General features: G+C 43.0%; 1 protein-coding gene across 1 annotated transcript in view; it reads right to left on the reverse strand.

Moving 5' to 3' along the window:
• Window positions 1–25,651, reverse strand: part of helz2a (helicase with zinc finger 2a) — a 27,489-nt gene extending 1,838 nt beyond the window's left edge. Inside the window, exons 1-20 of the mRNA XM_077197648.1 lie at window positions 25,573–25,651; window positions 24,004–24,596; window positions 23,547–23,730; window positions 23,267–23,377; window positions 22,189–22,309; window positions 21,708–22,089; window positions 20,975–21,616; window positions 18,964–19,756; window positions 18,770–18,845; window positions 15,180–18,654; window positions 14,909–14,997; window positions 14,575–14,718; window positions 14,342–14,482; window positions 13,899–14,043; window positions 13,651–13,767; window positions 13,328–13,520; window positions 12,533–12,667; window positions 12,091–12,300; window positions 892–1,045; window positions 426–593 (exon numbers count right to left, since the gene is read on the reverse strand). Coding sequence (XP_077053763.1) covers window positions 426–593; window positions 892–1,045; window positions 12,091–12,300; window positions 12,533–12,667; window positions 13,328–13,520; window positions 13,651–13,767; window positions 13,899–14,043; window positions 14,342–14,482; window positions 14,575–14,718; window positions 14,909–14,997; window positions 15,180–18,654; window positions 18,770–18,845; window positions 18,964–19,756; window positions 20,975–21,616; window positions 21,708–22,089; window positions 22,189–22,309; window positions 23,267–23,377; window positions 23,547–23,730; window positions 24,004–24,575 — 7,852 coding nt within the window. The 5' untranslated portion in view covers window positions 24,576–24,596; window positions 25,573–25,651. The remainder of the gene's footprint in view (window positions 1–425; window positions 594–891; window positions 1,046–12,090; window positions 12,301–12,532; window positions 12,668–13,327; window positions 13,521–13,650; window positions 13,768–13,898; window positions 14,044–14,341; window positions 14,483–14,574; window positions 14,719–14,908; window positions 14,998–15,179; window positions 18,655–18,769; window positions 18,846–18,963; window positions 19,757–20,974; window positions 21,617–21,707; window positions 22,090–22,188; window positions 22,310–23,266; window positions 23,378–23,546; window positions 23,731–24,003; window positions 24,597–25,572) is intronic.
• Between the last annotated feature and the right edge of the window lie 463 nt (window positions 25,652–26,114).

The following is a 26,114-nucleotide window of genomic DNA, read 5'->3' on the forward strand; positions in this document are numbered from 1 at the left end:
TCATGGTATTCAGCTGCAACAGAATGTTTTGCAAAAAGACAGAATAAATGTTTAATATCTATGTCTGACTTTTTTTTATCATATTGGAATCTTATAATAATAAGCGTTTTTATAAGTAGAATCAGAATCGCTAAAATTCAAACGATACCCAACCCCAGGGGCGTAATTTGTGGGGGGGGGGTGGGGGCGATATAACCTCCCCAATATTTAAATCTATGCATTACAACCCCCCCATTATTTATACCATGATCACAATATCAGGAGGCATACCCAAACTTCAACCCCCCCAATGTTCAAACCAAATCTACGCCCTTGCCCAACCCTAAGAGACAAAAATGACTGTGATGTGTGCATTATTTTGCGTAATTCAAATAGCAAATTGTATTAGATTCACACATTATTTGTTTATTCATCAGTAAACTAACCAACGATGCACAGTCCTTCTTGTGCCCTGGTAATGCCCACGTTAACCTGGTGTGGGTCCGTGATGAATCCAAGTCGTTTCATAATCCAGGATTTCGTTGGTTGTTTCTCTATGTCAGACTTTGGAAAGGAGCGCACAGTTGACATGATGACATATTTCCACTCACTTCCTGTGGCCAAACAAACAAAAGAGAAAAGATCAGAAATAATATTAGCTATAGCCTTATATGTATAGCCAATATATATGCCTTAATACAGAAACAAACGATATCAAGTGTAAAAACATTTATAAACACAGCTTAGAAAGTATGAATGCCTTGCTCAATATTTACAAAGTCAAAGCAAGGTTGTGCCCTAAACATTCATTTATGTTATGCATACATACATGCGTATATTTATTTTAATGTTCTATCATGGGTCCAGAATGGTCCACTAATGTAAAATGGCATTTGTTAAAAACGTTATTACCTTGACTCCTCATGATGGTGTTGACTGTGATGTCTCTTATACCATTATAGGAAAGGGATTCACTAATGTCCCTAACTTGAGCATTATATGGTGTGAGAATGGCGATGTCCTTCGTCTGTATCCCAGCCTTAGTCAAAAGAATGGCGATACGCACCTGTTGGAAGAATGATTATCAGTGTTACAGAAAAATCTCTTTTAATGAATGAATGAACAAATAAATAAATACATATTAAATAAAAAAGTATAATTGGTGGACAAACTGGGATTTAAAACGATTTGTGGCAGAAATAGGTAGGGCTCATACATTTAAATATAAATGTTTATTTATTACATTATTTTATTTATCTTATAATTTTCTAAGTGTCTCTTTGTACGACTAGGCGGTCACGTGATGTCTTACTTTTTACAGCGCTGATCTAGATCAACTGATGTCTGGATGTAGGCCTAATTACGTTTTATAAATAATTTGACAGATGTCTTTAGAATTAATATAGTTTTATTATTTATTTGAAGTTACGTTCTGTTAAATACATACATTTAGGATAAAAACGTCCTGAAATTTGAATGTTGCGAAGCGCGGGCTTTGAGGAGTCGTCGTCGTCATGTCTCCTAGGAAACTTAACCGACAACACTTACCGCCCAACATCACGGACTGAGGAGAATCTGGAAGAAGAGTGTAAATCTAATGCTCTCTGTACAGTTGGAGTTATTAGGTAAGTTTAATAATATAATTTTTGTGTGTGAAAATAACTGACGTTACTCATAATTTGTTTGTTTATTTGGAAATGATGTGTCAGGTTAAAATAACTATTCTACGTTGAGACCATTTTTTAGGGACTATTTTGAATTGCAAGATGTAACGTTAGTTTATTAACTATTCTAGCTCGTGATAGAAACCACGAGTGAAATGAGAGACAAAAGTAGCACCTATGTGAAAATATCCAAATTAGTGTTCATCACGAGCGGTTTTAGTAGGGTCAGTGGATATTTGTGGCTTAGCCCATACATGTATATGGAACCATCCTTTGATTAAATATCGGAATTATATACTGTATATTATGCTATGTACTACAGAGGTTTTAGGTTTATGATAATAGTTAAATAATAGTTCCTTCTCTTACTTTCTAAACAAAAACTCATTTTGTACCTCCAGCGTGTAAGTTAGCTTAATAGTCAATAGATTTTTGTTTATACTATAGCCCAAAATACACTATGTCAGCCCACTGCCCAGTCCTTCCAGAAAAACGTCTCGGTCACATATGGTAACCCTCGTTCCCTGAGGGAGGGAACGGAGACGTAGGTCATGACTGACCAATAGGAATCTCGCTAGAGAGGCCAATCTACTTCGAGTGAAACTAAAACAAGCCAATACACATTGGCGTGCAATCATTTGCATCAGCTGCGCGCCCTCGTTAGCGCGGGTATAAACGAGCAGCTGGTGCGATTGCACACTAGTTTTTTGCTCAGGAGCCAAGCCTGAGAAGCTGGCCGCCCCGGCGGGCGGCAGCGGATGTGGCGACGGGACCTACGTCTCCGTTCCCTCCCTCAGGGAACGAGGGTTACCATATGTAACCGAGACGTTCCCTATCGGTCAGTCACTACAACGTAGGTCATGACTGACCAATAGGAATCCCTACCAAAGCGCCACAGCCGCTGCACCCCATCCAGCGCCCCCGTGCAAGCCTCTACACCTTCTTGCCTGGAAGGACGATAGGCGGAGGCTTACACAGAGTGAGTCTGACACTGTTGTTCCGTAATAACCCATACAGTGAGATATTGGATAACACTGGGAAAGCGTGCCCTTTCTGTTTAGGAAGGAACGCTGCGGAAGCCACTTCTTCAAAGAGTTATGTGGAAATGCATATGGACTAGCCGAAGGCTGTACTGCATATGAAATAAAGGGTGACTTAGCCCAAGGGAAAGACACGGGCTTCCGATAGGAGCAGCCGTGGAATATACACATATGGGATCCCCGTAGGGTCACACAAATGGAACCCAGCCCAGATCCGGTTCTCAAGGATTCAGCGGATAAGGGCCTGGCGCCGGACGCTCCGCCAAGTCCGGGCCGAGGGGTTTTGGAGGACTCAACAGGTTTTACTCTGGAGCAATAAGGGTGCACAGTAGGGTGCAGCAAGCCGACAGAGCCAGACCTCTCAGTGCTTCTACCCGTCTAGGGTGAGAACACGGGAGGACACCGGCTCTACACGTAGGCTATAGTATCTAGCGAACGTGTTAGGTGTCGCCCAGCCCGCAGCTCTACAGATACCTGTTAGCGAGGAGCCACGTGCCAGCGCCCAGGAGGATGCAACGCCTCTCGTGGAGTGTGCATGCAACCTGAGCGGGCAGGGCACGCCTTGTGCTTGGTAAGCCAAGGCGATGGCATCCACTATCCAGTGGGCCATCCTCTGCTTGGAGACAGCCTTTCCCTTCTGCTGGCCTCCGTAACAGACAAAGAGCTGGTCTGAGGTCCTGACGCTTTGAGTTCTGTCCACGTACATACGCAGAGCGCGAACGGGACAGAGCAAAGCCAGGGCTGGGTCTGCCTCCTCCAAAGGCAGCGCTTGCAGGTTCACTACCTGGTCTTTGAAGGGAGTGGTAGGAACCTTGGGCACATAGCCAGGCCGGGGTCTTAGTACCACGTGGCTGCCACCCGGCCCGAACTCTAGGCACGATTCGTCGACCGAAAATGCGTGCAGGTCTCCTACCCTCTTGACAGAGGCCAGTGCAACCAGCAGCAAAGTCTTCATGGAAAGAAGCTTTAAGTCTACTGACTGCAGAGGCTCAAAGGGAACATCCTGAAGTGCTCGAAGCACCAGGGAAAGATCCCAAGAGGGTATGGAGGGGGGTCGAGGAGGATTTAATCGTCTCGCCCCCCTAAGAAACCTGACGACCAGGTCGTGCTTTCCCACTGCTTTGCCATCTATGTGGTCGTGATAAGCTGAAATAGCGGCAGCATGTACTTTGAGGGTGGAGGGAGACAGTCTACGCTCCAACCCCTGCTGCAAGAAGGAAAGCACAGACCCTATCGGACATCTTCGGGGGTCTTCTCGGCGAGAAGAACACCACTTGACGAACAGGTTCCACTTCAGAGCGTAAACACGTCTCGTGGACGGCGCCCGTGCTGAAGTGATGGTGTTAAGTACCTCAGGGGGTAAGTCACCTAAAACCTCTGCGTCCCGTCCAGGGACCAGACATGGAGTTTCCAGAGGTCTGGACGCGGGTGCCATAGGGTGCCCCGTCTCTGAGTCAGAAGGTCCTTCCTCAGAGGAATGGGCCAGGGAGGGACTGTCACAAGGAGCATGAGTTCTGGGAACCAAGTCCGGGTGGGCCAATAGGGAGCCACCAGAAGGACCTGCTCCTCGTCCTCCCTGACTTTGCACAGTGTCTGCGCAAGTAGGCTCACTGGGGGAAACGCATATTTGCGAAGGCCCCGGGGCCAGCTGTGTGCCAGTGCGTCCGTGCCGAGTGTTCCCTCGGTCAGGGAGTAAAACAGCTGGCAGTGGGAGGTCTCTGAGGAGGCAAACAGGTCTACCTGAGCCTCCCCGAACTCTCTCCAGATCAGCTGAACCGCCTGGGGGTGGAGTCGCCATTCTCCCGGGAGCACAGCTCGTGATAGCTCGTCGGCCACACGGTTGAGCAAGCCGGGGACATACATGGCTCGAAGCGACCTCAGATGCTTCTGACTCCAGAGGAGGAGATGGCGGGCGAGTTGCGACATGCGACGGGAGCGTAGACCACCTTGTCGGTTGATGTACGCAACGGTCGCAGTGTTGTCCGTACGGACCAGCACGTCCCTGCCCTGTAGCCGTCTTTTCAAGCGGGTCAGGGCGAGATGTACTGCTAGCAACTCGAGGCAGTTGATGTGCCAACGCAGTTGAGGGTCCGTCCACACCCCTGACACTGCATGCCCGTTGTACGTGGCACCCCAGCCGGTGGCAGAGGCATCTGTGAATACCACAGCATGCCTGGACACCTGTTCCAAGGGGACTCCTGCCCGCAGGAACGAGGGGTCTGACCACGGGCTGAAGGTCTGGCGGCACGCCGGTGTGATTGCCACCCGGTGAGTGCCATGACGCCACGCCCATCTCGGGACTCGGCCGTGAAGCCAGTGCTGAAGCGGTCTCATATGTAGCAGGCCGAGCGGGGTTACCGCTGATGCTGCTGCCATATGCCCCAGGAGCCTCTGAAAGAGTTTCAGTGGGACCGCTGTCCTGCCCTTGAACGTGTTCAAGCAGTTCAGCACCGACTGAGCACGCTGCTCTGTGAGGCGCGCTGTCTGGGCGACCGAATCCAACTCCATACCGAGAAAAGAGATCCTCTGCACAGGGGAGAGTTTGCTCTTTTCCCAGTTGACCTGAAGACCCAACTGGCTGAGGTGCCTGAGCACTAGGTCCCTGTGTTCGCATAGCTGATCTCGAGAGTGTGCTAGTATGAGCCAGTCGTCGAGATAGTTGAGGATGCGAACGCCCTGTTCTCTCATGGGAACAAGGGCCCCCTCCGTGACTTTCGTGAAGACACGGGGGGACAGGGACAGCCCGAAGGGTAGGACTTTGTACTGATATGCTCGACCCTCGAACGCAAAGCGCAGAAATGGCCTGTGTCGAGGAAGAATCGAGACATGAAAGTACGCGTCCTTCAGGTCGATCGCTGCAAACCAATCTTGGGGACGGATACATTCGAAAATGCGTCTCTGCGTGAGCATTTTGAACGGTAGCTTGTGGAGGCTCCGATTCAAAACTCGCAGATCCAAGATCGGTCGTAACCCACCACCTTTCTTGGGTACAATGAAGTAGGGACTGTAGTGCCCTGACCTCATATCGGCTGGAGGGACCGGCTCTATCGCATCCTTCGCCAGTAGGACTGCGATCTCCGCACGCAAGACATGGGCATCGGCTGCTCTCACTGTAGTGGAGTGGATGGCCCGAAATTTGGGGGGACGCCGGGCGAACTGAATCGCATAGCCGAGCCTGATGGTTCGAATGAGCCAGCGAGACGGCCTGGGGAGCGCTAACCAGGCTCGCAGAGACCGTACAAGCGGGACCAAAGGGACCGTAGGCGTACCCGGAGTGGGGCAGCGAGGTGGAACACAGGGACGCAGCTCGGGAGGCTCTCTCTGGGAGGCGGCCCGTAGCGGGGTCTGAGTGTGCTGTGCAGCACTTACCTGGTTCCACGGGGCAGGAGGTGCGGGAGGCGGCTCGATGGCGTTCTCGGACCGTACGCAGCTGCCGGCTGGCGATAGAAGAGGCGGATGAGAGTGGTGAGGATTCTGACCCCCCACTACTCTCCGGGCCCTCTTCGGACCCAGAGATGATAGAAACTGCTCTTTTATTGAAAATTTGGGTACCGCTGGTTTTAAGGCCAGCGGCGGAACACAAACAAAACGAAACAAAGGATTTTCCACCCGGCCCTCTTCCGGGGGAGGGAGCGATGCAGTCATCGTCTCCTGGAGAGCAGTCCCTTCCACCTCTGGGTCGCCCGTCCTAGGGCCGCTTACCTTTGGCTTTGCCGCCCCTCTTGGCGGGGGCCTGGACGGGCGGGGCGCCCTGCCTGCGACTGGCTCCACGGTGCCGCTTGGATGGAGGCTGCTGCTGCGGCGCGGGAGCAGGGGCAGACGCAGGCGGACGCCCACGGCGACGAGCAGACCGAGGAGCCGCGGGCGGTGGGGTGGAGGCAGCAGCTGACCGCCGCCCACGGCAAGATGTGTCTAATGGCCTCAGTCTGCTTCTGTACAGCCGAGAACTGCTGGGCGAAGTTCTCGACCGCGTCGCCGAAGAGGCCGGTCTGGGACACGGGGGAGTTAAGGAACCTGATCTTGTCGGTCTCCCGCATGTCAGCCAGACACAGCCAGAGGTGGCGATCCTGGACCACCAGTGTGGACATCGCACGACCCACTGACCGCGCAGTGACCTTCGTCGCACGGAGCGCGAGGTCAGTTGCGGCACGAAGTTCTTGGAGAACTTGTGGATCATGACCACCCTCGTGCAGGTCCTTCAGTGCCTTGGCCTGATGAACCTGCAACAACGCCATGGCGTGCATGGCAGAGGCAGCTTCCACACAGGCCTTGTAAGCCTTGCCGGTCAGGTCCGACGAGTTCTTACAAGCCCGGGAAGGAAGACACGGTTCTCCACGCCAAGTGGAGTTAGGGCACAGTTGCATAGCAACGGCCCGTTCCACTGGCGGGATACGCGTGTATCCCTTAGCTGCCCCGCCATCAAGGGTGGTGAGGGAGGAGGATCCACCGAGACGGTTTCTGGCAGTAAAAGGTGCCGTCCACGTCCCTGTGAGCTCCTCATGCACCTCCGGGAAGAAAGGCACTGGGGTGGGTTGCTGAGAACCAGCGCGCGCCACCCCGAGATACCAATCGTCCAACCTCGAGGGCTCGGGACACGGTGGAGGGTTCCACACGAGCCCGATCCTGTTGGCGGCCCGGGAAAGCATGGCCATCATCTCCGGGTCTGACTCGGGCACCGCTGGCACACCTGAAGGAGGCAGCGGCTCCGAGCCGTCGTCCGCGGAGAGGTCTGACCCACCCTCCGATGCAGCGATCGACATCTGGTCGTCGCAGGGAGCGCCGAACGAAACGACCGGTACACATCTCGAGGACGGTCCAGAACGTTCCGTTGGCAGCTCAACTGGTTGCGGAGCATGAGAGGAGTGAGGGTTCCTAGGGGGTTGGTTCCCCGAAGGAAGCGCGCTCACTGTAATCCTCAGGTCACCCGTGTCACTGCCCGAAGCAACCCGCGAAGGGGGGTTGGAACGAGGTGCAGGCACGGGGACTCCGCCCCTTTGCAGGAACGTGAGTCTCGACCTCAGCTCCGAGATGGTCATCTTCCCACAATGGGTACATGACTCATCCACGAACGCTGCCTGTGCGTGTTCGAGGCCCAGACACACAAGGCAGCGATCGTGACCATCCCGCGACCCCAGGTAACGACCGCATCCAGAAACACACAGATAGAATGTCATCTTGAAAAAGACGCAAACTATCTGTGTAAGCTCTTTTAGAGACTGCTCTCCTTGGTGCTGAAGTACGCAGGGGAACGGTCACAGCGAACACAGACAGGAATGTGCACCTGTCTGTGCGCGATTCTCTCTCGCTAGTCTTACCAGCCGTAAAAACGGCCGTTGAGCGCTTTAATCGCGCACCTTACCAGCCGTAAAAACGGCCGTTGAGCGCTTTAACCGCGCACCTTACCAGCCGTGAAAACAGCTTTTTTGTTTGCTCAGTTTTAAAACAACAAACAAAGAAGAGAGAGAGAGAAGAGAAAAAGACCGCTCGCGCTGTTGTGCCGTCACGCCCGCACCAAAGTGGAGAAATCCAGAAGAGGCTTGCCTTCAAATTCACTCTGTTCAGCATACGAAGTGCTTGGCTCCGAAGCAAAAAGCTAGTGTGCAATCGCACCAGCTGCTCGTTTATACCCGCGCTAACGAGGGCGCGCAGCTGATGCAAATGATTGCACGCCAATGTGTATTGGCTTGTTTTAGTTTCACTCGAAGTAGATTGGCCTCTCTAGCGAGATTCCTATTGGTCAGTCATGACCTACGTTGTAGTGACTGACCGATAGGGAACGCGGAGTTTTTTTGTGATTGTTGCCGGTGTTGTGCCGAATTTCGACTCCCTGCCAAATTATTACCCCCCTCGTTGAAATCAGTATCTGATTGCCTAATCCTAACCCCACCCCTAATCCTAACCCCTCCCCCACAACTAATCCTAAACCTACCATATTAGGGGGGTAATAATTTGGCGGGGGTCAGAATTCGGCACCACACCGGCAAAAATCCTTGATTATGCGGCCCGTTTTCTTTAAAAATGCGATGGAATATGCGGGATATTTATGAAATTTTATTCGATGAAATTGCGGGAACTTGCAAAAATTGCGGGAACTTGCAAAAACTTCGGTTTGATGAAAAAGAAAAAAAAGGTGATTCCCCCAACACCCTGTTCTCATTAGGCTACTACCTTAATGTAAAGAGTCATTTCTTATTACTTCCTTTGATAAGCAAGCATACTACATCATATAAAGTGCTGGGAATATTTAATTTCTCATCTTGTTTTATTTCAGACTGTAACGAGTGTAAATAAGGTGTGGCCCCTTTAAGAGCTGCGCGCTCCCTGTTGAACTGTCTGCAGTGTTATATTATATGTGCGCCTCGAACACCCCATGTGTGCGGGTAATTTCTGTTTGATGCTACTTCTTTTATCTTATTTTGTTTATTAAGTAACGATGTGACGGTAGAACGTGTGACAGACAGTTATACGAGTTCGATTTGTGAGATGTCAATCGCCTCCGTGAGTCTGTCTGGCCTCTGCAATCATAGACATCATATTGAGAGTGAGGAGTCATGTGCCGATTTGGGCGGGGTCTGAGCCTGTCGGCCATGATGGTAGGAGGTGCTAGCGGTTGCCAGGGGCAACGCCTTCAGAACTTCACAGAGGCGCTACTTAGGGGTGGGAATCTCTAGGCACCTCACGATTCGATTCGATTACGATTCAGAGGCCTGCGATTCGATTCTAAAGCGATTATCGATTATCTGAATCTTTTGTGTGTGTGTGTGTGTGTGTGAATATAAATACTTTGCTTTAAAAGTACAAAGTAATGACCCATAAAGAATTAACGTACAATATATTTTATTAACATTGCAAAGAACCAACAGGAAAATAAATGTGTGCCTGAACAAGCAGCATACTTGTAGTAAATTAATAATATAACAACAACAGGTGTTCTGACGATTCATGCTACCCATCGAGATGTGCTACTTACTGGTGCATGTGCAGACTCATTTTTCTTCTGCTTACCACGCCCATAAATCTATGCATCCTTGCTGTGGAGACTTGTAGGAAACTTTGACAGGTCAAATATGAATATTTGATGATAATTTTTACTTTTCACACCGTTTTAAAAATAAAAACAGTACATTATACTGTACTCTTAACTTCGAATTTTATTATAATTTTATTTCATATAAAAATATCATTTTTACTTGTTATATCAAATGTGATAATTGCTAGTTCATTTAAAATATCAAAATATGCTCCCCATACACTTACCCTGATTAAAATGAAATAAACAATGTTATAATATTGTGAGATTTACACCATTATGGAAACAATAGAGAATGAATCAACATTATCTGTGATCGATTCGCGTTTGGGTAGCATTTTTCGACAAGGCAGCAGAAATCGTCTGAACACCGGTAAAGCCCAGAGCCATAGAGAGAAACGGCTCTGGTACAGCCGAGTGTTTTTCCTCCTCTGGGTGGAAACGTGTCATATGGCTTCTCATATTTGTCGTGTTGCCGAAATATTTTAGTTTTATTCTACAAAGCTTACAACTAGTGTGGCTCTTGTCCAGCTCCTTTCCCCCTTCAACTTCATAGAAGCCAAAATATTTCCACACGTCAGCTTTTAACGAGGAGGGTGTTTGGATTTCGCGCTCAGCCATCGCGTCTCTGTTATGTGCGCACGCCACAGACAGACGGTCTTGGCACTGCACTTCCGCGCTTCAGATTTCCGTCTTTTGCGTTCCGTCAATATTACGTCAATATTACGTCATTTTTTTTTTAAATCGATTTTTGACATTTTTGAATCGATTCAGAATCGTCCACGTCCGCATCGCGATGCATCTAAGAATCGATTTTTTCACCCACCCCTAGCGCTACTAAACATTCCAGAGCTCTTTCATTTTCGTGCATTTATTATTTTCACGCATTTATTATTTTGGCGGGACAGAGACGGATCTACGAATATGAGGGGAAAAAAGGAAGAAAGTAAAGCAATGCAAAAAGATAAGGCGAAAGAAAAGGGACCTTACAGGAACAAGCTCACACCAAGCTCAAAACAGCGGTATTTGGAGAAGTAGCATCAAGATATTTGTTCTTTTGCACTAATAACAGTAGGCCTATTATTATTATTACTTATGTTGTCCAAAAAATATATATTCAGTTCTCAATAAATATTGTTAAGCCATATCAAGTTGTTTCAAGCATTTATTTCAAAGAAATAAAAAAGAAATGAACGAGGCACTCAAACAACACTTTTGCACATGTTCGTTAAGGCACAGCAGACAATCTTATCAAAGGCATCAGCCAACCAAGCAATCCAGCGTCTCGTCAGGTCAGAGACTTGCTTTCCCTGATGCTGTGTCCATTTCGGTAACCTAAAAAACTATTCCATTGTTCCTATGTTTTCCGTATGTATCGTGTGAGGTACTGGAGCAGTTTTTAATGCAGCAGTGACGTCCAGGCATGGTAAAACAGTGCGGAATTGCGAGAATCTCCTCTACTACCGAGTTAACAACACACGTAAACAATCATTTTTTCATTGTTTTGCCGCGGTAATCCTGCCAACATGGCGGAGAGGGGAGGGGCTCTGTACAATGACGACAACTCCTCACTCTAAATAGATAGACGCCCTATCGACCGCTACTGCCTATTGGCGCGGACGAACCGTGGGGCCGCCATCTTAAACTGGTCACCCGCTCCGCTCAGTGTAATCTGTTTGGCAGGTGCAATGAGCTGTCAGCACATTTAATTAATCGTATCTCACTGAATACCGAACTGATTTTCACGCGGGTTTTTTTGCTGCAAAGGTCATACACGTAGCTACGATACAGGACACTTTGAATATTTTGTTCACAAAATACAACCAATAGTACGGTAATGTTAAATCTTAAATCTTACTTGTGTAAAGTAATCCCCGAGTGGTGGTCCGCCGATTTGAGCAGGAATATGCTGCACAGTGCTCTGGCATCTACTGCTGCTATGCAACGCAAATAGGAGTATGACCGGTTTAAGATGGCGGCCGCATTTCTTGCGCCACAGTGGCCAATAGGGCATCTAGTCTCTATATGATGTCTATGTCTGCAATAACATCAGCTGTGAGCTATCCCGTCGCGCAATTGCGTCACTTCATAACGTTCCCATGGAAACGGGGAAATGGCTGCTCTTGTGTGAAGCAAACGCAACATTTTCCAACTTTCAAGATATATGTGACTTTTTTGCAACGAAAATGCGAGGAGTATGAAATCATGAAAATCCCGCATATTTTGCACGGAAATCGGCAATTTATGCGGCGAAAGTGCGGCGTATTTGAAAAAATGCGGCCCCGCATGAATATGCGGACTTTGGCTGATTATGCATTGAATTCAGCGATCGCATAATCGCGTTTTTCTGGAGGGACTGACTGCCCTTCTAACTTACCACTTCTTCTGCCTCTTCCACATTTGCCTTTGAATTTTCATTCCCCTGTTCAGTCGAGACCAACAGACTTTTCTCCTTTCCTTCAACATGACCAAAGACTATGCATGTTTGCCTTGATCTAGCATGGAAGAGACTTTGTTTGAGTCGAGTTCCGGTTTTTAACTTTCCTGCATAGAACTCCTGAGATGGAAATGCACAGATGTCTTCTTGCTGTAAGAGACAAGATGTGTAAAATAAATTATAATTTAAACTAAGTGAAACTATAACAATACAACTGCTGGGGTGTAATTGATTAGATCATTGTTTAATATCACTAGATAAAAATGATATTGCTATATAAAAAACAACAGAACTGCCCTTTTTAGACACCTAAAGCAAAGAAATAACAACTGAAAGAAATTTGTAGATACAGAGTTAAAGCTATATTCTGATCATTTATTACCATTCTGTACTGAGTGTCAAGCATGAGTGCTCTCTCCATGTAACGTTCGAAAAGAGATTTGCTCATTCCCAATCGCTCTACCACATCACAGTGCACTACAGGTTGCAGCTGCATATGATCGCCCAGAAGAACAATCTACAACAAGAAAATAATAATATAAGAACCCAGAAGCAGATTCAACTACAGTAATGCATGTTGTAATCAATGCAAACAGTGAAAATAGAATACTAAACGTTTTACCCATATTAATGTGAATGTTAAGGTAAAGCCTCCAGTAACTTTAATGTGTTTTATCAATTCACTTGGCGGTCATCTTTGAAACGCCTCTCAGGCATGCAAGTGCAGCTCCTATCTTTTTGAATGGGGAAACATCAAATTCTCCAAAATTGTTCGCCAAGCTTACGATTAAATTTCATATTTGAAATCACCAATGAAATCTGACAACAACTGTCTCATAAATGTTGTTTTTAAACGCTCAAATCATGACAGAAAACAAAATTTTTCAGGCTGGATCAAGCTAATGTGCAGGGGCAGTGGAAGCGCGCGTCTGACTGACTCTGGAGCTTCTAACGGCAGCTGCAGTGACGCAATGACTTTACCAATCTGCGATTGGCTCTTATTTAGAAGGTGGGACTTATTCCACCATATTGAGCATTGAACTTTTCCCCATTCAAAACAATACGAGTGACGTGTTTTGTGTAATTCTATAGTCTTTGGTGTTTTTTCAACCAATCCATGCTGCTAATATCCAGGTTTTACTGTTTGTCTAAAAAGAACTTTGGTTTGCATTCATACCTGCTCAGGTTTATGAGCCACTAGAGGAATAAAGGCTTCAGGTTCAGTTGCCATGGCACATTCATCAATGATGATCTGTTTTAAGTCGAGGGCTTCAGCTAAGGCAGAGTGTGAGGCTGCAGTGCAAGTACACAAGATTACATCGTGCTGCAATAATTCGTGTTTCCTGGCATTTTTGAGGGTTTCTTTGTAGCTGTAAAACAAAAAAGTGAACTTTAACTTAGCTTTTCATTTCAAAGTAATTGTGTCCAAACAGTTTCCAACAAACAAGAAACAATAATTTGGAACCAAAAAGAGATTTCTAGTTATTAAGCCATACATACAGTTTTTTTTCTTCAGGAGTGAATTGATCTCCTCTTGCGATTTTCATATCAAATGCTTGTATTTGAGTGGAATATCTGTTGCCAGACTTTCGAATCAGGTGGTGTAATGCAATGGAACTAATAAAACAACAACAATAAACATCTGTTAATGGAAATCAAGGTTTAAATACACACACACACACACACATATACTGATAATTAGTATATCCACCCAAATAAGTGATTAATGGACAATATTTGGGGAATACCTGAGTTCTGTGTTTGGTTTTTCCCCTCTTTTAGAATTGCGTGACAGCTTCAGATTGCAGCCTGGGTAAGGAAACTCCAACATCTCCATCTGATCACTGTAGATTCTGAGAGGTCGAACATCTCTTCTAAGTTTTAGGAGATGACCTGCAAAACATTTGAATAACCAGTTAAATTTGCAGTGATCATTGATCAGGTAATGTTCTTTAAAAGTTAATCATGTAACTCCTGCCTCACCAGTGGCACCAAACTGACCAAATGTCATAAATAATAATTGTACTATATGGAATAGCATAATAGATATACCGCTTTTACTATTTCTGCAATATTTACAGTGCATACTTCTGAATATTCAAAATTATCTATGTACTGAATACCTGAATGACCTACTACTTTTCCCAATATGCAAAATTTACATATTTTAACACGATTTGCAAAAATGTACCTGCTACAACATCAACAGATTTATTTGAAGGGCCACAGTACAGAATAGCTCTCTTCTTCTGTGAATTGGAGGTTGGAAGCTGTTGGATATTCTTGAGCATCCAGTACACAATATGGACACCAACGACAGTTTTTCCAGTCCCTGTGAAAATGCACAACAATAATATAGCAGGAAAGGACTACAACTTACAATAGCCTTTGTGAAAACAAAGAAAGTCAGAAAATCTCTCTCACCTGGTGGTCCTTGGATAAGAGTGAATGGGTTGGTCAGTGCTTCTCTTATAGCTTTACATTGACTGTTGTTTAGATGGGAAAACCCAGAAGGGAGATAATTGTCAATCTCAAATCTGGCTGGGTTCTGCTCCGGATTTGTATATCCTTCGAGGAGATATAGTGTTAAACAAAATTAAACTACATTTGAAGAGATTTTGAAAAGAAAATGGCTAGTACTGTAAGTCACTAAAGTTTGAAAGTAATATAAACTATCTATATTTTATATAAGTAATATAAAATATAGATAGGCTATGCAAGATGTTACAAAGAGGCATTAAAAGTGAAACTGTAGTACCTCCTCCAGAGTTGATTCTCCTGCCCATGGCAATCGTTTTCACAAGGTTGTTAGCTTTGGTAAGACTGCTAATTGCATTCTCTTTGCGACTGCAAAGAAGCATAACAATTAATGAAGCTTACATATATTGTTTGAAGATGTGTTCATAATTGAAGGACACACATTAAACTATACCGTGTATAAATATACTGAAAAGAGTAGCTTTAAAATTAATCAGTCTGTATTTTTGAACATTTTTGTCAGCTATAGTATACATGATTTGTAGTCTTACACATCTGGCAGAAGCTTTGTAATCAGCTCCAGAGTAAACTTTGTCCTCTCGCAGAATATCGCTTCTGGAATATTTGTCATGGGCATGTGGTTAATCAGAAAATCAATTCGTAAGTTCTTTGGTTCTTTGGAGTCTGTTTCTTCAACTTCTGTAATTATGCCATGGGCCACCCAAGTGATAGAAGGAACATCCATGAGAGCTGTGCACTGAGTGTTTTCCAGAAAGGGACCTCTCTGACTTTGGTGAATCCTAGTTCGAATGCAGAGAAAACTTTTCCTCAGGTCACATTCAATAGACCACTGAGATTTCTTGTCAAGGGGGAGGAGAAAAAAACCTTTAAGGTTTTTTTGAGGAGACTTTTCCAATTTCAAGGCTACATCTTCAATAAGAATGCTCTCATTTTCGGCCACAGCATTGGAGGCTGACTCCATTTCACACATAGGCTTCCATATTGTCTGATAATCCATGTATGAGTTGTATGAATTCCTTGATGAGAGTAATGCATATTTTGAAAAACACTTGATTGGATCTTTCACATGATCCAAACAAATCTCAAATTTTGGATGCACAACAAACAGCTGAATTGCTGGTGTCCATAATCCTCGAGCTGCGGCTGTACCTAGCTGCACCTCGACTGCCTCACCTTGCTTTATTCTCAGCGACAGTTCGACATAATGCTCAGCGTGCATGGGATCAGATTTTTCTGAACCTTTAGAGTTTCTCAGTCTTTCCTGGAATTGTCTTGTATGGATTGTTGAGCTAACATCAAGCTCCTCAATCAGGGGAAACATTATGTCCCAGTTTTCTTCTCTAACAGCAGCTGCTAGGCATTTCCAGGTGTTCCTAGGGACATAGGCCATGACTGAGTTAGGATTTTGTTGTTTGACTTCTGCATGAATGTGAGGATTGGAGAATGAATATATCCTTCGCTCCCATTTCAAGATCATGCATTTGTTTGTTTCATCAAATTCTGGTTGATATCCCAGCTGAAGATCCCTGTACATAATGTCTAAGTTTTCTGATATAGAGTCTCTATTAAGGGGGAAGGATACTCTGAAGTTTGACCCTGATGGATTGAGCTCCACAATGTACGCCACCTTCCTTTCACTTTGGGTCGACAAATTTAATGCAAAATGTAGAGCATTTGCTTTCTTCTCGTATGCCGACTGTTGATCATTTTTCCTGGAAAATTCCATGCAAGACAGGTTAATATCATGAGCTGTGTACCTATTGTTTGTCTTGTCAATCACAGAATGAAGAAGGCGCTGCACAATAACATCTATGTATCTGCGGACTGGAGATGAGGCCCATGTATAGCAGTCAAGATCTAAATCACAGTGCCCAATTCTTGAGACATGTGTTGAGTTTGAGCGCAGAATACATGCTTTTTGAAACAGTCTCCTAAATGCAATAGCAAAAGGGAGAAGTTGGGGGTGAATGTCATCAGTTGCAACAAAGTCAATTATTTTGTAGATATTTTTCTGCTCTGCTGCTGTCTTCAGGCATCTCAAAAGGGATTTTAATATAGGGAAGGTTTCAGAATCAAAAATGTCAGCCTTAGGGTTTGGCATGGCTTTGTAGCGAATCAAACCTTGGTTATTCAGTTCATGAGACACATGGTCACTCTCATGAGCTCGACTTGAGAAGTGAACAGATAGTGGAATCAAGGAGGCATTTTTGTCAAAAAGGTCAGTAAGCTTTTCACTTTTTGGTCTGTCCTGACATCTCAGTGGAGTTATGCTCCTTGTTGTTTCATCAAACAGAAGGCGTTCAGCAACTGTGTGGTTAAACATGACCATCAGCTCTTCCACCATTTGGTGAGATTGTCTTCTTCCAAGGGTTACGTCCTCATCTGGCTGTTTGTAACACCAGCTTTCCTGTTTCCTGTATCTCCTGTGAACTGTAGCAAAGTTCCATGCTTTCACAAGGCAGATTTCAAGTGGGTCAGAATGCTGGCAAATGTTTTCAAGGATGTCCTCAGCTTCATCGTAGGAAAACCTCCTCTTTGAGTGAATGATAGACTTGAAGAAAAATCTTTTCTTTATGCAGTTTGTTATTGCATCTACTTCTATTATCAAGGAGATGGCTCGTCTGTCATGGTCTGGGATTAAACTGAAGAAATTGGCACTCAATTCTTTAGGAAACATGTGTATTGGCTCCTTCTCACGTGGGTAGAAAGTAGTGCACAGCTGTCTTGCATATTTGTCCAGTTCACTGTCTTTAGCCACAAAGCTTGCAACATCAGAAATGTGAACTCCGATTTCATAGTACTCACCTAAATCCCGTACACTGATTGCATCATCAAGGTCTTGTGAACCAGCAGGATCAACAGTGAATGTTGGGAGCATGCGAAAATCTCTTCGTCCATCTTGAAATAAACTGAGACCTTGAAAGTCTTTCATCTGTTTTTTCAAAGATGAAGAAAGTGTCCTCCTCAACTTGTACTCGATGTCGAGTACATTCAATCCATCATCTATAGTTGTTATTTTTGGAAACACACTCACAACGATCCCCAAGGGAAAACTGTTAGTCTTTCTCCACTTAAGGACTTTGACAACAAAGAGGTATTTTCTACGTGCTTCCTCATTTATTTTGATGAAACTCTTTATTTTGCAGTTGTCTGGATTTCTTACAGCAATGTGGTCTGGTTTGTCCTTTGAAAATGGTGTGTAGATTTTGGAGATGCATTTGTTGATAGGTGTCATCACTTGATTGTCATATCTTTCAATGGTGCAGACAAATTCTTTGACAGTATCTGCATTTTCAAGGACGTTGATTACTTTTCCCATTGGACGATCTGATTTCTCACTCAGGATCTCCACTGTTACTTTGTCTCCAGGGAATGCCTGTCCGAAATTCTTTCTACCCTTGATATCAATTCTCAGAGTGGGGTCGTCAAGTGGTACTGCATAACCACAGACATGATTGTCTTTGAATAGCTCACAGTGTTTGTGGATGGTAGAGCTAGTAAACAATTGCTCTTCATCTGCTTCTGTAATCTGGTTGTTCACATTACTGACAAGATGTCCATTGGTAAAAATGGGAAATAAGCCTTCCTCGGTCAATGCAACATTGATGTCTTTGCTCTCATCAAGAAGCTCTTGAAGTATTGGGTCTTCTGTGTCTAGTATTTCAGATGTAACTGATTCACCATCGCTACTCTCTTCATCCTCACTTCTGCAGAGCTCAGATATCTCAAGGAGATCTTGTTTCAAAGAATCCAAGCTAAAGTCATGGGCAGTTCCCTTGTGGATGCAGTACTCTATATAAGATCTCCATAGTCTCCAGCACATACCGAACTGATGGCAAGAAAGTGCAGCTGCATCTCCAACAACAATTATTTGGGATTGGGCTCTTGTCATAACAGTATTCAACACTCGCATGTCATTGAAAAACTCAAGACAGGTCCGGTCCGTTTCCAATAGGCTATCCTTGGTGTGCACAGTGGAAATCACAATGACTCTGAATTGTTTTCCTGTAAAATATGGGAAAATTCAGTATGCTCTCACTGTGAATCATATCCATGAATACTAGTATGTTTGCACATAATAATTGCATAGAATTACATTTGAGTAATGCATCATCCTTACCTTGCACATTTTCAGCATTCTCCACAGTGAAACGGGGCAGTCTAAGCTGACGCAGTCTTTGCCGTATTTCCAACACCTGAAACACAAAAGAGGCAAAAGCATCTGGTATAAACACACTGATGGAAATTTTCTGAATTAGCAGCATGACTAATAAAAACATTATATAAATTGGTGAATAGCAATATGTTTGATACCTGTCTGCCTTGAGAAAGGACACAGACTGATTCAGGATCTTTATCACCCCACTCTTGCGGCCACTCCTCCAATATTCCTTGCACAATGTCAACAACACTTAGAATTTGTTCTGGATTGAACCAGGACATGCTTGTTGAATCCAAACAACATTCTCCTCTTACATGATGGAACTGCAAGGCATGCTGGTGTGGATGAGGAGGCACATCTCCTTTAGCCTTGATCACATCGGTCTTTCCCACATAAAAATGTGTTGACACAAAATCCACAATGTCCTTTGTGGAACGGTAGTTTTCATTGAAAATGATTCGGCTTTGTTTGGCAGCACTGTTGTTTTCAGCTTGGTAGTAATAGAAGAGGCGATTGAGCAGGGTATGTTCTGAGCATTTTTCTTGTCTCACAGAGAAGAGCCTGGGTCCCATCTGCATGTGATCTCCTGCTAAAACAACACGTGTATTTTTACCAGCCAAGCCCAATGCCATAAGAGCCTCACACTCCAACATCTGAGAAGCTTCATCAATCAGAATGTGGCTGAAGTAGTTTTCAGGTAGCTTCATGTCATGGAAGAAACGAGCCATTGCAGTTGTTGTTATGATGATTCTTGTGGAATCTAGAACAGCTTTATCAGGAAACTCAAATTGATTGCCGTCTGGGGATAAATGGCAGTACGGTAGAATGATAGGATCAGTGGATCTGAGATTGCTTTCCATTGCCTTGATTCTCAAAGGTTTGGCTTCATGATGAACAGTTGTTACATATTCATGGAAATGACCTCTTATATAAAGATCAGCAGAACTGCATTGGGAAAAAATAGATAAAAAATAGGTGCTGGTAAAATTAAACATTTAGAACAATGCATTTGGCATACATTTTTATACAAAGAGTAGGGATGTAACGATTCACTCATCTCACGATGCGATACGTTTCACGATACTGGTTTCACAATACGATTTTCTCGCGATTTTTTTAACAAATGAGATTTAAGAGAAATTATAAATGAAAAAGTGTCCTTTTTATTATTTCTCAAACATTTTTTTTATATATATTTGTCAAATAATAAAACTACATTAACCTGTTAAAACGGACGCCCCCGTTTTTTTACATTGTAATAAAGGCGATATTCTAATTTTGTTATAATTTGTATCATTACACTAGTAAGAGTTAAAAAAAACAGAACACATTGAGAAAGAGATAAACCAGATTCCTGGTTGCCACGGAAACACTGATGCATCTTGTGATCTCCGTGGCTATCGCACTTGTCATATTAATGACTTTTACATGAAAACGGAGGTGACTGGTGCTTCTCACGGTAGTGATTATTATTAGTCTACGGAAAGTCAAAATGCCGCCACACCTCCGATTTGAATGAGTCAACGTAAACATCTAAGCTTGCTGTCGCCATGCGTTTGACGGCGCGAGCACACCAGTCTATGACACACACTGGCGCGGCGCGGCGCGAGCAGAGCAAACCGAGCGTTTTCAGTTAATTCCTGTGGAAGTTGAGTACTCACACAAGCTCAAGTTCCATGAATGAAGTGAAAACACTCGCTAGCTTTGCGCCAGTGTGTGCTCGCTGCTATTGTGCCTGTAAAGCGAGGTTCACAACTTCACAGTAGGCTATTCAGTAAACGAGTCCTGCTGTTTAAAACGTGTATCGCGACTCGTTTAACATTTCAACCGACTTGAATCGTCACACAATTTTATCCATGGCGAGTGAATCGTTACATCCCTAACAAAGAGAGATTGCCTTCAAGGTATTCAATTTATAAGCTTATGAATGCTCTACAGTTTGGACTACAGGAATGCAAATGTTAATTAAACAAATGAATGGCAGGTCACTGCCCTGTTGAAAAGACCAGCATATGTTGTGTTTTGGAAGCCCAGTGTCTCCACAAGGCTTTAACTATGCTGGTCCGCCAGCTAGGCCAGAACCAAACAAGCCCTAACCAGCATAAATCAGCATGGAATTAAGTTATTCTGAGTATTCTGTGCCATAGAATTGCGCTGCATTACCTGTTTGTGTGTGTGCAAATCAGGATTTTGTTCTGTGGTTGCTGCACAAGAACCTGGGCCATCTTTGCAAGGGTTCGAGTTTTGCCTGTTCCAAAAGGTCCATAAATCAACAAAGGTGGGATAGTGCTTCTGTTGTCCGTTACACTAAGGACAAAGGTCATTGCTGCTTGCTGCTTCAAATTTAACTCGTTGGTATTTGACTGGCAAGAAATACTGGAGTTGAAGTCTTTCAGATCAGGCAAAACTTTGTCCAAGTAAGGGAGATCATCAATGGCCTTGTGCATCTCGCAGAACAATAGACGATTTATTTGGAACTGGACTTCCATCTCATATTTCTCTTCATTCTGCAGATTTAGATCAGTGCAGCAGTGTTTGGAAAGCTGTAGATGTACTTGTGTATCAGTGGTAGTGTCTTTCAGAAATATAGCCTCATAAATAGGCCCAAGATAATTATCTTTTTTCGTGACACGAACAAGAGATCTGATAGCACGTCTTTTCATTATGAAACCTTGAGGGGCATCAGGAGTAAGAAGGCGAGACACAGGCGCAGCAGCAAAAAGTTCCCCCATATTAGGCAATTTCAATCCAAACCTGTAATCATACAGTTTATTTTTCAAATGCACAGTCCCTCGTAGATTCAGCCTGAAAATATTTAGGAAAAAGGAGAGTACATTAGAGTTGTTATAAATGGCAATTGTCAAATATTGGATTTAGACCTAAACATATACTGTACCTGGCAAGCAGTTCACCTTCTTCCTTTTCCTCCTGGTATAAAAAATTGTGCATGCTCTGTTTGTAATTCTCACGGTTAATCAAACTGATTGACTGGGGTTCCTTGACGAGTGGGTATCTGTTTAGCAGCTCTCTCTGTGCCTCATCTATTTCAACAAAAGGAATGACTTCCAGGGTTTCCTCATTCCAGGGCTCAAGATCCGTGGCAGTCTCTGGTTTTTCTTGCAGAACCTCAGGTGCTGGACATGTTCCCTTACACTCATCCTCTCCAACTCTGACCTTGAGTTTTTGTCGCAGTACTGGTCTCGTATTGAAGTCAAACACTACCCACTGCTCATACAGGCCTGGCTGGTCAGATTTGAAGGACACTGGAATTTCATACACTGCAAAAACAATTTACAGTCATTTGAATGTATTTTTTGAATAATGAATTAATAAGTAAGGGTTCTTTTTGGGTTTTGTAAGAAACATTCAATCTTCACCTTCTGTGTTCTTTTTAAACCAATCACTAGTGGAATATGACAGTTCTTCATGGGGGTTTTTGCTGAGGCTGAATTTCGACCCCTGTTCCCGTCTGAGTAAAGCGACCACTTCTAGAGGTTCCTGGAGGGAATTAAGTCATATTAAGAGAATACAGATTTATGTCTTTGCAGATGTGCCTATCCAACACTACCAACATTACATATTTTTACATTACTTTAATCATCAAAATAACCCTCGTGAAAAATAATGATAGTAAAATGTATTTGAAATACATTTATTTTATGCTAAGTATACTACAAATACCTTTACTTAATATTTACATGTACTTAATATAATATACAATAATATAATACTTTTTGGATACTAAATTGGTATAATGGTAAAGTCTGCTAATTAATTTTGTACTTAATGCAATTTAGACTGGAAATAGTGATGAGGTCCTACTAAAGATATACTTAAGTTATATTTGATTTTGCTTAAGTGGAACTATTGCAACTATACTTTAGCCACACTTTAAATATCTTGCATTTAAAGATATTATACAGAGATCATACTATCCTTACTAAGAGTGATATTAAAACACATTTTAGGCTTATTACAATATATCAGTAAATCTTAAGCGATATGTCAGTAAATATGTAATGGATTTCTAGTATACTATACTATACTAAGTTTTCACCAGGATAATCTAAGAAATTTTTTAAAGTTATACAAGATTCAACAATTTTTTTACTTCGATTTAATGAAATTTAAGTTGAAATTACTTATACAGCTTAGTTGATTTTTTTACAGTGTTCAGTTTGGCAGATTACAGAGCCGTTTACATAATCCAAAAAATTGGATTATGTATTATTACATATTTATTCCACACAACATACAGACTTGGTAAAACAAACTAACAACTTTAACAAGAAGTTATTAACTTTTGCAAGAATTCCTTGAATCTTTTTTTTTTTCATAAGGATAAAGGTATTTCTCAGGGTTCGTTGATCAAGAGGCACAAAACACTGCTTTGAACACCATAATTCCTATAAAACCTAGAGAAAATATTGTAGTATCATTAGTTAATGCACAAACCTTAGAAATAATGGTAAAACTCCATGTACACTGTATTCCCTTTTTCATTACATAGACACTGTCTAAATCTGGGTCGCAGGTGATAGAAACATCAGGAAGGGTGTCGCTGACCTGTAGGAATATTGATTCAATCAGTGTTTATGATATTGTAAAAAGCAAGTATGTACAGTAACAAACAAGCTTTGGTTTTAAATATATGCTAAATAAATTAGCATCAGCCAATGAAATAAAATCGCTAGCATTGTGCCATACATTGTTCATTACTGTATGGCCCACTTACAATAATTTTCTTGTTGTCGCTGTGCCTGTATTCCTCCAAAAGAATGTCCTGATAGGACAGTAATCCCAGCTCGGCTGCATCCCTGGCTTTCTTACGTGTAGCCTTGATTCTTTTATGCCATTCATGAAGTTCCTCTTGACTGTGTGCCTTTGTGCAATTATCTCCATACTCGCATATCAGGGATCTATGGGAGGACATTTTATTGGTTTCTTTACGTATATGCGGCAACGGAACTGAATCAACACTGAACTGACTACAATAACACTTTTTTCTTTATAGAGCTGCATTACAGTTGATTTGAACTATGTTGGCAAAATTTAATAATTATTTCCCTGTTGATCACTGTAAAGCTGCTTTGAAACAATGTAAAAAGCGCTTTAAAATAAAGGTGACTTGACTGGTTTGACTTGCTTCGAAACAAGCAAACATCTATTGGCATGTCATGCTTCATAAATACCTTTCACACAATTTCAGGTCCTTGTATGTTGGTGGCGGATCACGGTACTTCCATTGCAGAGAAGTATCTTCAAAGATCAGTCTCCTGTGCTTCACCGTGAAACAATGGTTCATGAATTCCTCGTCTGTTGGGAAGTGTTCCTGACATAATGTGCAGCTGCCTTTCTCTTGAGGCCTTGACTGCGGTGTCCTTTGGTTTCGTTTGATCAGATTCACAAGCTGAGGAATTGTCAGATTTAAATCCTTGAGGACGTTCCACACGAATGCTTCCTCTCGGCTCCTAGCAAAGGAACATCTACTTCCATGTTCTGTGCATCCACGTTCTTCAGTGTAGAACCAGCAAACAACATACTTGTAAGGTCTGGGAAAGTCTGGCAGGGGAGCAACTTGCCTCCACACCGAATTGGGACATTTCCGCTGGACCAGTAAGATGTTTTCTGAGCAGTTATGGAAGATCTGGTTAAGGGAGTATGAAATCGCACTGTGTTTTCTACAGCACTTCTTACATCGCGCACACAGATTGAACCTCTCTTGTAATATTTGAAGGTTATGTTGATTTCCTACAAGAGCCATGACTTAGAAGGCATGAAATTCCTGTGAAAAGAAATCATTTGTAATTAGAATAAGATCCATTTACTACGGAAAGCGTGTTTCCACCACAGAGTAAAACATTTTAAAAGATAATTACGACTTTTTATCTCACAATTTCGAGTTTATATCTTGCAATTCTGACTTTATTTCTCAGTTGCGAGATATAAACTTGCAATTGCGAGTTATGAAGTCCAATTCTAAGGGGAAAAAGACTGACTTTTTTCCTCAGAATTGCGAGTTTATGTCTCACAATTCTGACTTTATAACAAAACTTTTAAAAAAAATCTGAATTTTGAGATAAAAAATCAAAATTACCTTTAGTATTTTTTATTCTGTGGTGGAAACAAGCTTTCAAAATGTACACGTTTTTTATTTTAAACACTGAAATATTACGCATTCTAATTTTGATGAACTTTTACTTCCTTCTGACTTCATTAACATCAGTTATAAGGAACATATCTTTACACACAGTAATTCACATATATAAAAACAGTGTAGTAGTTAAAAATTGTTAGCAAGCCAACACAAAACTTATGATAAATGTAAAAACAAATACTGAATAAGTGCAGTTATGACAATTTCTCCACTGAACAATTTCCTATTTGTATTTAAGGTTATAAGCTGCTGATTAAACTAAACACCTTATAACAGTAATTTACATTTAATCATTTAGCAGATGCTAATGCTTTCAGGTCACCTTCTCTTAAAGGAACAGTTCAGTTCTGTAATGTTTTACTCACTCTCATGCTGCGTGCATCTTTCTTTCTTCCGTGTAACTCAAAAGGGATGTTTAGCAGAGTGAGAGACTAAGTCACCATTCACTGTTGCTGTAAATGGTGACTGAAGCTGCTATTCTGCGTAATAGTGTTTGAGTGCCACAGATGATATTTTTCACAAAGCTTCATGAATTGTTTTCCATAATAAACGGTTCACAAAAGAATCAGGTAACATGAATTAGTAATGCATAGAATCATCTTACCTTCATATAAAAGGTTTTCTGATATGCCACAATGTTCCTGTAACACTGGATGCTTCAGCCACTCAGTCATGAGTATCTTGCTAGAGGCGTTTAAGGAATTTATATATAGATGTTGTTCGGTGACGCTGGCTAAGCCACTCCCTTCTAGAATTACAGAATAAGTTTCCTTTTCCCGGACAGTGTGTTTGTACTGAACAGCGCAAATGCAGCTTTAGCTTTCAGTTTCACTACTGATGAAAACAACAGGAAGCATCAGCTTAACAGAATCACAAACAAACAATTCTCAGTGTCAGTAATGGGTATAAAATTGATGTAGATATTATAAATGTTTTTTTTTTTGCTGTTAAAAAAGATTTTAAAATAATGTTTGTGTGTAATGTGCATTTTTAAACCATGAAGTAAGCACAAGTTAGACATGTTTTCCACATAGCACAAGCTTATTTTTTTCACAACATGTTTCAGAATGGAACTTATCTAATAATACTGACCCTTCTTTTTCCCGTATTTAAAATGTTTCCTATAACAAGGACCCATTTATGAAA

This window comes from Siphateles boraxobius, unplaced genomic scaffold (assembly GCF_051911475.1).
Source record: "Siphateles boraxobius isolate OS27281-9 unplaced genomic scaffold, OSU_SipBor_1 41, whole genome shotgun sequence".
NCBI classification, from domain to species: Eukaryota; Metazoa; Chordata; class Actinopteri; order Cypriniformes; family Leuciscidae; genus Siphateles; species Siphateles boraxobius.